Source organism: Vespula vulgaris, chromosome 9 (genome assembly GCF_905475345.1).
Source record: "Vespula vulgaris chromosome 9, iyVesVulg1.1, whole genome shotgun sequence".
In the NCBI taxonomy this organism is placed as follows: Eukaryota; Metazoa; Arthropoda; class Insecta; order Hymenoptera; family Vespidae; genus Vespula; species Vespula vulgaris.
This window is the reverse complement of record NC_066594.1, coordinates 3,382,488-3,396,414: the sequence shown is the minus strand read 5'-3', so window position 1 is coordinate 3,396,414 and position 13,927 is coordinate 3,382,488. Positions and strand designations below refer to the sequence as shown.

General features: G+C 29.7%; 1 protein-coding gene across 5 annotated transcripts in view; it reads right to left on the bottom strand.

Moving 5' to 3' along the window:
- The window catches only part of LOC127066410 (protein fem-1 homolog CG6966), a 39,025-nt gene that overhangs the window by 6,269 nt on the left and 18,829 nt on the right, over positions 1-13,927 (bottom strand). Inside the window, exon 1 of one of the 5 annotated variants that reach the window (XM_051000146.1) lies at positions 10,663-11,902. The exons of 3 other annotated variants lie outside the window; for them this stretch is intronic. In XM_051000146.1, the coding sequence (XP_050856103.1) occupies positions 10,663-10,731 (69 nt within the window). In that variant the 5' untranslated portion in view covers positions 10,732-11,902. Of the gene's footprint in view, positions 1-399; positions 2,315-10,662; positions 11,903-13,927 lie in introns of those variants that run through there. One more of the 5 variants, XM_051000148.1, reaches the window with a different exon arrangement.

Sequence of the window (13,927 nt, the reverse complement as noted above, 5' to 3'; positions counted from 1 at the left end):
AAGTTGAAATCAGAATGAATCTTTCGAGTTTAGTTTTGTCAATTTACAAGAATTATTATTATAAATAAATAAATATATGTATATATATATATATATGAAGTATATATTAAAATCCAATTAACATTTTATTCGAAACTAAAATAGTATAATAACAATAATTTCAATTAATTAAAATTTTTAATTAAATCTTTTGAATTCGAGATTTGTAAATATTCGAATTAATTAGCACCTTTTCTTTTTCTGTTTTCTTTTTATAGTTAATCAATGTAGAAGACTTTAATAATAGAAAACGATGTAATGTTGGTTAAAATAAATATAAAATCATTTTATTCTTGAGGATTATTACAGAGTAGAAAGATCGATAGTAATAACAAAACTTTCTGTACTTGTCAAACTTACATTTGAAAATACGTTACCCGTTTTGAAGATATTTAATAGAGAAACGATACTCGAATATACGAAGAACTAGAGAATTTTCCTTTTTATTTAGTACGTGCGATTTTAACGAGTTTTTAAAGTCGACCAACAAAGTCTTTGAGTTAAATTAACTAAAGGACGTCCGTGCTAGTCCGTCTGTGTATGAACAATTTGTATTCAAACTCTTTCAACGAGGATACAGAGTTAAGTGTAGGAAATGTAAAAATGGTTGTTCTCTTCTCTTTTCGTGCAAATAATAAATATTTAATATGTGCCTTCTCTCCCTGATTCTTTGTCTCTCTCTCTCTCTCTCTCTCTCTCTCTCTCTCTCTCTCTCTCTCTCTCTCTCTCTTTCTTTCGTGCGAGTGCGCGTTCACAAGTATGTTATTTCTTTCGCATAGAGATGTTCACTCCAACTCCTTTCAATTTGCAATGTCCGTTTTGTCTCCCAACGAGACCTTCTTAAACGTTCTTCCTTCCTTTTTAATTTTCTTATTCTCCTGTAACAATTTTCCTCCTTTATATTTTTTCAAACTTCCTGTTTTTCCTTCTTCTTATCGCAAGTTACAATCACATCTATTTATCTCAATCAAAAATCATTATTCCCATTATTTAAAAAATTTCATCGAACGAAAGATTTTCTTTTTCTTCTTCTTCTATTTATTTTTCTTTTAGCGAATGAAAAACTCTTCTTTACTTTTCTGCCATTTGTCTTAATATTGTTAATAATACATCATTGGCTCCTTGCTTGAGAAAAATATATCGAACGAATGACCTCGTTTTTGCTTAATTTTTTTTTCCTTTTCTTTCTCCTTTTTAATATACGATAAACGTTTTTTATCACACCGACATAGCAACATGGAGAAGAGCTACGAGTGTATAATGGATTCAAGAAAATATTATTATTTTTAGATGAATGGAATTAGATCCTCTTGGTCGTTGAGTTTGTACTTATTTATTTATTTATTTATTTATTTTATTTCATTCCATTTCATTTCATTTCATTTGATTCTTTCTTTTTCTTTGAACGCGCACTGTACGTTGCTTTGAACGTGTATTTATTTCATTTATCACGGATCAAACGTACACTATTTCTTTTTCTCCTTTTATATACCACTGATAGAATGTAACATTTGACACTACGGTTAAATCATGTAAATTATTGCTATCTTTTATTAAAATTACATTGAACTAACGAATTGAGTTAATGTAAAAAAGTTGTAAACCTTTGACGATTGATCACAGTCATCTCGTGGATAACTAAAAAGTTAAAGGTAGAATTCTTTCCGTCATGGATATGGTATAAACCCGCACAAAAAAGAAAAGGAAAAAAATAATGAGAGAAAAAAAAAATAATAATAATTTATGCAAACTAGAAACGTTCGTTTCCTCTTTCTATGTTCAGACAAAACGAGGCAAAACTTTTCAACACACACACGTACGCACAGACCGTTGTGGAAGGAATGTTAATTCGTCTACATACGTACATACATACATATATATAACTATATATGTATATACGTATACACATATATATGTTTATATAAAAAAACGGAGCAAATCCTCACGCGAAGCCGCTTTGTCACCGACTGACCGAGCGGAACCCCGGTTAACACGCGCTCCTCTTGGAGAAATTACGCTTCTCCTCCATCGTCTCCTCTCCTCCACCGTTCGTGGGACGTGCTGGTCCCGTTAAACGAATATAATCGGTGACATTGGGCCCACCAACGACCAACAGAGTTAAGTATTTCTTTGGTACTAACGATGATCGAGAGAAATGCTCGAGGTAAAGAAAGTTTGGTAAAGAAGCGAAGAAAAAGTTCCACGAAAGAAAAAGATGTTACATTTTTACTACTATCATCTTATTTCTTTTTCTTCTCTCTTTCTCTCTCTCTCTCTCTCTCTCTACTTCTTTCTTTCTTTCTCTCCTTCTTCCTCTTTCTTTCTCTCTTTTCTCTATAGGGCGCTAATGATCCCGTTATTCCACTGACCGATTTTCTTTTTCCAGAGTCACCTTTTACGCATCTCCCTTTTTTTTCTCTTCGTTTTTACTCTCTCCGAAATCATCTGATCTCGTCTCTTTTCCCCTCTCAATATTTCTACCGACCTTCCTCTCAGCCGAATGTAGGTAAGGAGGACAATCGAGGCCGAAAATCTTGGTCCTAATCGAATGTAAGAGAGGTAGCATGACCATGATCGTTGTGTTTGGTCAAAGAAATGAGGCGATTAAAATCGACGACTAAAATTTATCGATATCGTGATGTCTAGTCTTTTAATTGTGGCTTTTAGAAAACGGGCAATAGAAAACAGTCCTGTCGGAACCCCTTTGTGTAGGCTACTGTATTTGCATCGGTGTCTGCATATCCGGAGAAAATTAATTGCATTTAATTAAGTATTACGTGAATTCGATTAAATGCATTCCATTGATGATGTCGCAATCGACCACGTGTTTTTCCTATTTCCTTTGCCGGTAACAAACGTACGTAAACGCGTATTCATAAATATATTTCCCTTGAATTTAATATCAGACAAGAATGCGTGTACACGCATGACGGTCTTAAATGTATTTTTGTTATTCTGCTTTTAATTAATTCCGATGTCTGCGGTTGGATTTATACGTCATAGGATTAAGATCGATCAGAAATTTCTAAGAAGAAGGATTCATCCTTCGTTTAATGAATATGCTTGGTTCGTATGAAAGAGACTTTAATGTAAAATCTAAATGATCTCTCATATCACGTTCGCTCGTTACGTTCGAAATTGATTATGTTAATTGCATTGACTAGTTTAACGTCGTAGTTGTTAAACCTAACGCGTATTACTGATTACAAAACGTTTTAATCTTATGCTCCTATACGTATTAAGCTATGAACAGATGTTGCAATCGAGAATTTGACAAAGAGGATCGATCGAAATCCGAACGCGTGAAATTTGTTCCGTTTTAATCCAGTTAACACGCGTACCGTTAGAACTCAACAAAAAGGAGGACGAGCAATTGCTTCATATTTTTATGCTGCTTCTTAATAGTTTGAAAAAATTTGTAGCCAACCAAAAGAAAGGAGGATAAAATTTATTGGTACTTGAAATTCTTTTTGTTATTATATATATATATATTTTTTTTTTTTTTTACAAAATGACCCACTGAAAATTTTTCCTTCTCCTTTAAACCAACAACGGCGAGTGTATATAACCGAAGCGAAATTTATTGCCAAGAGTATAAAATTGTTCTTCCTCCTTCTAAAACGATTTATATGATTTGGTTTATTAGGTAATAAAAGGTACTCTGAATATCTGGTTATACTTATAATATCAACCCGGAAACATCATTCTGAAATTGAAATCAAATAATGGCGCGTCTTGCAAGGACATTATAATACTATTAGAGTACTTCATTATTTTTCTGTTGTTAATACTTCTTTTATACACTTTTAAAACTTATATTTTTGACCTTTAATAGTGCTTTCAAATATTTTTGTAGAATCATCGTTAACCTACGTCAAAAGCTTCGAAAATGCAAACTCATCTGACAAAGATGACCTACTTAACGTACAACACATAAAGAAGGATATTGCTAAAATTGCATAGCCTTTCAAATATTTTACGTTAGATGTATTTTCTATTAGATCAACATTTTTATACGTCTAACAATATTTATTTGTCATTAGTCCATGAATTCATCATTCATTATAGATCTAAAGATAATAAATTTGCGAACGCAAATGCTAAAAATTATATTCGACATATAATATCAGTTTTTAAATAATACGTATGTATCGATTGATTTCGTCAATAAAGAAAATACTTTCTTTATTACGAGTATAACCGAAACATTGTATACTATATTAAAATCAACGATCGATAATACAACTTAGAAAACACGATAAATTTGATAAGGATATTTATAAAAATATATAAATGTAAAATAAAACAGCGCGATCGAATTACAAGTAATTATACGAGTTGATAAAAAAATTGCAAATAACAAAAATATTGACAATGGAGGATTAAAATAACGGATAGAAATTTGGCAATTCTTTCTTGCCTTATCATACATATAAGAGATAAAAACATATCGTATTTATTACAAGTACGTCGCGATAAAATATTAATAACACGAAGTAAGACATAAAAATAGCGTACGAAGATCGAACATTATTTTATATAACAACACACGTTTCAGTCAATGATAGAAGTTAGTAAAACTATCTACGCGGAATGAATTGGATAAGAATACAGTGAGATTTTGTTCGTTTTTTCTAAGTATATACAGAGTGTAAAAATATGTATTCGCATTCGAGTAAACGATAAAAGATAGATAGCATCGTTTGTCTTATTAATTTTCTTAACAATTAAATCGTACGCGAGTAATCCAAGCGACGTTACAAACTTATGATTTATGCAATTTCTCGTATCTCGTGCATCATGCTCTTTAATTGACATTTTTAAATGAAATTTCAAGAAAATGATTTTCTTAGCTTCGCGAAACAACGAGCTCTGACAATCATGTTAGTAGAACATGTTTAATACGAACATGACGAAAGGATTTTGTGTAATACTGCATTAAAATATAATGTCTTCGAGATTTCTAACGAAAATGCTTGTGCCGATTTCACGTTAATCATTTCTCAAATAACATCAATTTAACAATTAGTCAAATTATGGTTCTTATGTTATTGTTAGATCGGTCATATTTTCAGATATTTTCTTACTTTTCTAAAAGTCCGAATGCATGCTCATTTTTTTACACCTTGTATATACGATGACGTCCGTGTGAAAAAAAGAAAAAGGAGAAAAAAAGAGCTTTTCGTTTGAATACATAAAAAAGAATTGTGTTCGTTAATTATTCCTTTACGTCATAAGACAATTTGCAAGATCACTCGAAAATATTAGTTTATCGATTATTAATAAATAGACAAAGAGATATTTCTAATATTAAAAGGAACGAATATTTTTTTGAAATACAATATAATTTCCATGCTTGTCAGGGATAATCGATCTCTTTATATTCGATTTTTCGTCAACGTATTATTATATCATAAAAAAATTATTAGGTATAATTGATTATTTTGGAATATTATGTTAATGTTATTTAGGTCATTTCACTTATCTCAAGTTATTACGAATAATCAATTGACGGAACAACGATGGTCAAGTAATTTTCTCACTTTACGATTATGAACAAAAATTTATATACCTATGTACATATGTATTGGTACGAACTAGGTTTACGATAAAAGTTACGTTCTTGCTATTTGCATAGGCACGAAAAGTTTAACGAAACGATAAAGAAATGTTTCTAACGCAAATAGTAGAAATAACATTTGAATAACGATGACGAGTGAAATCATTAAATAATCTTAAATAGAAATATTAATTTCGCATGTAAAACGATACGATATGAATTGTTCGAAGAAATAACGAAATGTTTAATAATAGTCATAGAAATCATCTCTCATTCGATGACAAGCTGAAAGTAAATTTTTACTTTCTTTTTTTCTTCCTTTCTTTTTTCCTTCCTCGAAATGATTCTTGAATATCATCGTGTTCATGTATATTCCTTTTTCTCGGACACCTTTTTTTACTTTCGCACGTGCACACATACACGCACATAAATATATAGAAACGATATATATAGAAGCGTCTTTTTTCTTGTGTTTTTTTTTCCTTTTTTATTCTGGTCTCCTATTACAATTAGTATCACTCGTCGACCTTATAGGAATTTATCGATTTTAGAAGATAACTATACATTCATCGGATGATGAAACACCCTGCTAAAGTTTTACGATATACACATTTATCGATGTTACACAACTTATTCTCTCGATCTGAGGGAATAACCGACAAAGATTTCGAAGAGATCTCTATAAATACTTCGTCTATATCAACACGTTCAATTATCGGTTCTTTACGATAATTTACGATCTATGTACAATATAATGCATATTGTTTCTATAATTCATTCTGACTATGTTTGAATATAAAACGAGTCTTAATTATCATTTTCATATTATCGTAACATTTTTTTCATTTTAATAATACATCGTTAAACTAAGTTTTTTACAGTCACCTTTGCCGATTCTTCATCAAAGTTATCACAGAAATTAATAATATTTAATAAAGAAAGAAAAAAAAGATTTAATATATGAATAATAATTAAAATAAAATTTGTCTAGGAGATAAATCATTAGTGGTCTAACAATTTCCGATATGTTTTTTTTACGAACTTCATGCCATCTTGTATCCGATGACAATTAATAATAATTAATCATTTTATTCATTTCTATTGCGAGAGTAGTGAACTCTTGAAATAACTCGGATTACTTTGACGTTACAATAGTGAATAATTTATCATCTCGTACGTTTAATCTTAATAACAAAAGCAAAATATCGGATAATTGCAATATCGATGCTTGCGATAATATTTTTGATATAAATAATGACAAACAATGATCTATTACAATGTAATTAAGCATGAATAATAATATATTTTCACCGCGATGTAACACGCGAGGAGAAAGGATTAATACGATGATATAACATTTCTGTAATCACTGAAAACACGTATATATATATAGATACGCAAGTATATAACACACATGACATTATACACATTCGTCATTTCTCGGCTATAAGCCAAAGCTAGCTTTGATAATTATTCTATCGTGATACGTCGAGCAACACGTGTACAATTATTACATCTAATTATGCAATATTAATGTAATTACGATGCAAATAATACTATTCTCAGAGGAAACTTATGTTAAAAGAAGAAATAATCTTATATCTCTATTACCAAGAAATAAAAAATACATTATACTCTACTGATATATATATATATATATATATATATATATATATATATGCAATAGTAATTAAAATGAATAATTATTAAAGAAATATAAAATCGAAGAAAAAAATTTGTCCGCGTATGTTCAAATGTATGCGTATGCATATTTTCTCTTTTTATAATAATCCTACTTAAATAATGTAAGAAAATTATTGATTAGAATTGAACAACGAGGAGAACAAATTTACGATGAGTAAGCTACTTCGATAGCAAACAAATGCATCATTGGATTTGTTTTTTGAACGATTTGTTGGTATTGTGTTGTCCTTGAAACGAAACGAAACGATCGATCGATCGATTTATACAAAGACGTGTCTTTAGAAAAACGTGCAGTGAATATTTGAAACGTATTCGCAATAAAAAATACTCGCATTTAAATTTGAAACTTTTATGAATCGTTTCGAAGAGTTAACGGTTGCTCGTTCGCGATGCATTAAACATTTAGCTCGATCTTTAACTCGGTGATAGGCAGTCGCGAGTATTTGAAATAAACAAACTAAAATAACATTAAAACTCTTTATAACTCAACTTTGTTTGATGTTTCAAAAAGAAATATATAATCGTACTTATACATAAGTTATGTAAAATTTATGTAGAAGTACGAATATAACTTCTTGCATACATTAACCTTCGAGTAATCTGAACTAACAATTTTTTTCAACATAAAGGAAATACAAAAAGAAATATTTACAAAGTGTATATATACATACATAATTGTGTGACTTGAAAATTACATGATATGATAAAAAGTTGACGACTAAACGTAACTTTGACAAAATAATAACGTTTGAGTGATAACACATTTTTCATATTCAACTGTTTGCTAATCAAATTCACTCTTTTTATTATAAATATACATAATCCACGGCTCTCCATCTATTTATCTGCGATCGACAAGATCGTCGCACTTTATTAGCTAAAGTGTAAAAATTTTAGCAAAAAAAAAAAAAGAAAAGAAAAAGAAAAAGATTAGTCATTGCCTTGAAAACGAACGACTACAAAAAAATAATCGTATTAGAGGTGTAATTTCTAATATATTACATACGATAAATAATGATATTCATTAACGAAAAACAGTGCCGAATAAATCTATGTCGAAAATAAAAAAGAATACCATTCAATAAATTAAAATTTCTTTTGATTAACATAACTATTAAGTATCCAATATTAGATTCGTTTTAGAGTCTCTATGAAATATGAGATTCTTAATTTTTATGAATGCGTTGGATAAATCTTTCTAATTTCGTGATGATCGATCGATCGTCGTATCGATGGAACGTCGATAAATTTCTAAACAACAACAACAACAACAACGACGACGACGACGACAACGACGACGACAACAACTCGTTCTTCAGTTCTCATAGCATGCGTATTCGCGAATGAACTTTCTCTCGGAGTTAAACAGTTAAAGAACAAGCAGGAAAGAAGAAACGTGTATCATCTTCCCGCTTTTACTTGTAGATGTTTTCACTTTTACTTAGATAACTTCGTCCGTCTGGGAACCAACTTATTTTTGTTCTTTTTAATTGTTTTCGGGAATTATTTTTCAAATATTAACTTTTTCATTCGAAACAACATATATGTATATGTGTCCTCGAAACATAGACGCTCAGCTATAAAAGAGCGTATATATGCGTCGGCAAAAAATTGACGGACAGATATGAATAGAGTATTGAAGATCGTAAATACGTAGGAATAGAAACAAAAAAGTTTGTACCTTATCAACGAGGTAATACCGCTGATTAATTATACCTAATTCATCGAATAAAAATGCATAGAAATATATATGTATGTACATATATATGCAGGGATTAGCATATGTCAGTTTACCGTTACTGTTTATGACGACATTGATCGATCCTAGATCGATTTGTACAGTTGATAATCAGCAACTTGTTGCTTAAACGTTTGTTAAATCATCATGTAATTCAGCTGTAAATTATATTTTCTTTCTTTTTTTTTTATACTTTATATAAATTAAAATAACTTGCATTTTTGATAAACTGACTTACAGCGAGCCATTGCGTATATAATATATATATATATATTTTACTGTCATGTTTTTATAATTTTGTTAAACTATAAGCGAAATATTAGCTTTATTGTATTTTTTCTTTTTTATTTATAACACAACAAACCGTAATACTGATAATATCGAAAACTCATCTACATTTTTCCTTGAACATGATATATTCCTTTAATGCATTTCTGCGTTCTCTTTATATCAGATAGATGTTCGATCAGTCGATAACATATTAACAATGAAACGTGATTTATCTTAATTCGGAATTTCAGAATCCAGGATCCATCGATCTTGGTTAACGACTTTATTTTTAAAGAAGGAATACGAAGTAGTAGCCAAATGTCAAGTAACGTTCTTCCTGTTTCGAGAATGCGTCATTAATAAACATGCGTTTATCTGTTTGTCTCTCTCTCTCTCTCTCTTTCTCTCTTTGTCTCTTTTTCTTTTTATTTTTTTCATTGACGTATAAAGCGAATATGGCCAGAAGCAAAATAAAAAAATAATTCATGTACCCACGTACAAAAGAAGATAAAGACGCACAAAAAAGAAGAAAGAAAGCGAAAGGACAAAGTGTCTTTTCTTTTTTATTTTTCTTTTCTTTTCTCTCTTTTTTTATTTTTTTTTTCTCTTTTTGCAACAAAAGCCATTTCAAGCACCGACGAGAATTTATAATAGCTCATTTAATATTAATTTTATTTATTTTGAATTATATACGAACCGATTATACTTGTATGCTCGTGTAATTTAAATTTTATCCATTCAGCTCTGAATATTAATAATCGATTTTTATCGCTAAAAGTATGGATTTGACCGATTTTAAGGATAAAAGATAATAAGCATAGTTTACGCGTTATTATCTTTAATTTATTTGATTTGATTGTAAAACAATAACAATAACAATAATAATAATAATAATAATAATAATAATAATAATAATAATAATAATAATAATAATAATAATAATAATAATAATAATAATAATAACGTATATTATAATCAACACTTCAAAGAGTAATCGTAAAAATGACTCGTGTAAATTTCGAGTAAACACATCAAATGGATTCGAAACACTTCATTATACTTTATTACAAGAGCACTTCACATAAATCATTTCTTCTCATAGAATTCTTTAATAGACTTTCTCTCTCGCTCAAATTTTATAGAGTTCGTTGAACATATTCAAGGACATCTTATCGGTGACCTTCGAACGAACTATGAATTGCGAAAATCATATGACACTAATCGAAGCGATAATTCTCCCGATAAAAAAAAAGATGACGTTAAAATACTAATTCGTAGAAAAAAAATAATAAAAAAGAAAATAAAAAAAAAAAGATTCATTATTTCCAGAAATTTTTTCAAAATTTCTTACCCCTGGTCTGTTCTCCTGGAAGTCTACCATGGCCGATCTGTTCCCTTGGAAATTAAGCATATACGCCATTTGTCCTTACGTAATTATCAACAATCAACAAGAAACGATTAGAAAATCGAATTAGGAAAATATTACGAGGATCGTATACACATTGGTCGCACACACACTTATATCAAAATCTATCGAAGGTATTACGATAGGAACTGATTATTGTAAGAATGAAAAAAATAAAATCTATCTATCCATCTATCTATCCATCGATCGATCGATCCATCCATTTATCTATCCGTCTAAAATAATTCTGATCTATAAAACTGATAAGAAGAAATAGAAAAGGAGTTGTACGGGCAACTAACCAAACGAAACTGATGCTTCCTCAAAGCTGTGTTCGAACGAGCTAAGGTATAAGTCCGATCAGAAGAAGAAAGAAGAGAAGGGGACGGAAGAAAAGGAACAGGAAAAGAAGGGGGACGAAGGAAAAGGAACAGGATGAGAAGAAATAAGAGGGGTAGGAAGAGATCGAAGAAGGAGTAGGGATGTTGAGTTAGAAGGAGAAGTAGGATCCTTCTTAATAAATAACCGAGGAAAACGAGAAAGCCGACTCTTCTCGAAAATTGCCATGGATCATATACTATACGAGTTGATCGATCGACCGAGTCCGTTTATGCGAACGAACGCCTTCGCGCACAGCTTTCTAATTGTTCTTCCTGATCAACTCGACTCTTACCTCGAGAGTCGACCTGCTTGCTTGCTTGCTTGCTTGCTTGCTTGCCTCTCCTATTACCTAACAGATGCCAAGCAGTGTTACGCGCGTTATATGCAATAGCTATTACGAAGAAAAACTTTGAAGTAAACGAGCCAGGATGAAAACTCCTTTCAGCTTAATAGAAAAGGATATACAATCGAGATGACCTTTTGCTAGCAACTCCCTTTCTTCTTCTTCTTATTTTTTCCTAAAAACCCGCGATCATTCAACATCTTTTACCATTATCGATTTTAATTTCTTTGAACATTTCCAATGATCCTTTTTATCTATTTCGTTTGGTCGATAATTAATTTCGCTGATATTTGGAATATTTTATAATACGTGAATGAGTAATACTATAGCATAGTATAGAATATTTAGTGATAGGCTGATATTTGTAGTGTTTTATACGGAAATAGATAATGTTATAGTACGGTATAGAATAGTATTGATTAACAAGCGAGATCGGTATCTGCGGTATATATTGTATAGTATATATACTTTTTATACATATTAAAAAGAAAAAAGAATCTTACTTCGTTTATTTTTTTATCCTTGGTACAACAGGAAAGTTTTTTTATTATTTGTAAAATGTTTCATATAATAGATCAATTTGTTCGTTTACGATCCAGACAAATTTATTCAACTCTACTAATGACTCGCTAAAAAGACTTTAACAAACATGTAACATCGTTTTTTTTTCCTGTATTTAACTTCCGTATTTTATGAAATATATCTAATATGTATATATTTACATACATACATATGTAAAGAAAGAGAGAGAAAGATCACGATATTCTACACATTCTAGTTTAATCGTAAGTTATCTGATATGTTGAAGACAGAACACGTATCTCGAATGCATTTTATATGTAAAATTAACTCACCCGAGTTATGTATTTGCGTTTATTAGAAAGAGAAATGAATAATTCCATATCTCCTCGAGATTAAACTGACTTCACGCTAACGAACCGTTCAATTAGATTTATCTTTATATAAAACAAGCAAGCAAAAATAATTTTATTCTAATCGTTTTCGAGATAATACTATTCGCTTTATCAATTGAAAAGAAACACATTTTTATTTATTTTTAATAGTAACAGTAATGTTAGTAATCTTATTCATTATACATTAAGGTTATTAACATATTTAACATTATAGTTTGTTTACTGAACATTCGTATACATTTTTAATAACAATAATAATAAATTAATAACCTTGGAATAAAAATCTTCGTCTTTATTACATTCTTTTTTTTTTTCTTTAAATGTAGAAATACAAAAAGAAAAAAAAGATATGTTGACGCTTATGACTGATGATGAAAACCTGATCAACAAAATAGTAAACGATCAATAACATTATTATTTTTTTTTTTAATTTACTGATTATTGCTTTTATACTGACGTAATATTAAAGACAGCAAACGACAATGACATTTTGAAGTTTCATTAGCGTCGGAAATAGCTTAAATACCTATGTCATGCTCGTATAAAAATAGATAAAAGATAATTTATTTCTGAGCAACAGAAAAGACTGACACGTGCGTTTGCATAATCCACTCATGGAAGCCATGAAGGGATAGAGAGAGAGAGAGAGAGAGATGGCATAAAAAAAGAATCAAAAAACCCTTTTGAAATATTTCGTCGTCCACTCCTTTTTTTCTCATATTTTTATATTTTGTTACATAATGTTACATATATATAATAATATAAATAATATAAATAATAATTATATATATATATAAATCAATAATAAATATGTATAAAAAACACTAAATAATATATATATAAGATCATATAAATATATAATTTATAATATATTCGCAATAATTATTAATAATATGTATACATATTAATTGTGTATAAAATAATTTTGTCGGTATATCATTCGAATAATAAGTGCATTTATCAAATTTTGTAAATTTTATAAGATGCGTATATTTCGAGAGGAAAAAATAAAAGGAAACGAGGTCAACCGTAAAAACGAAATTATAGCGACGTCGCATAAGCGAGGTCGAGTTATGCTGATTATCTTAGGTGTTACTTTCGAATGATCGACAAGACCGTTACGTAGTTACAGACCTTCGATCGACCGTCTTTGTCAAAAGAGAAAAATAAAAGAAAGTATTACGAGAGTCATAGCTATAAACGACCAACATTATTATTGTTAGCGATCCTAGAAGGGAAGTAAAATCTCGATTGATTGAGTAATCGCAATACAACGATGACGACCGTTCTTGTTACAACGTGTAACCGCGACCGACAAACATAATCCATATAATTCTCTTATGTAATATTTCGAGACAAATGGCATTAAATATTTAACAGCAAACGTCATGAAATCGGAAGAAAACAACAACGTGACATAATAATTATTACGATCGATCGTACATAATTTGTTTCCTTCGAGCATATTTGGTTGGAAAGTGAAATTTCGAAGATTTTGAAGGAAATAAAAAAGAAAGAAGAAAAAAGATAAATATATACGTATGTAATTCGAAAGAAAAAAAAAATAAAAGAA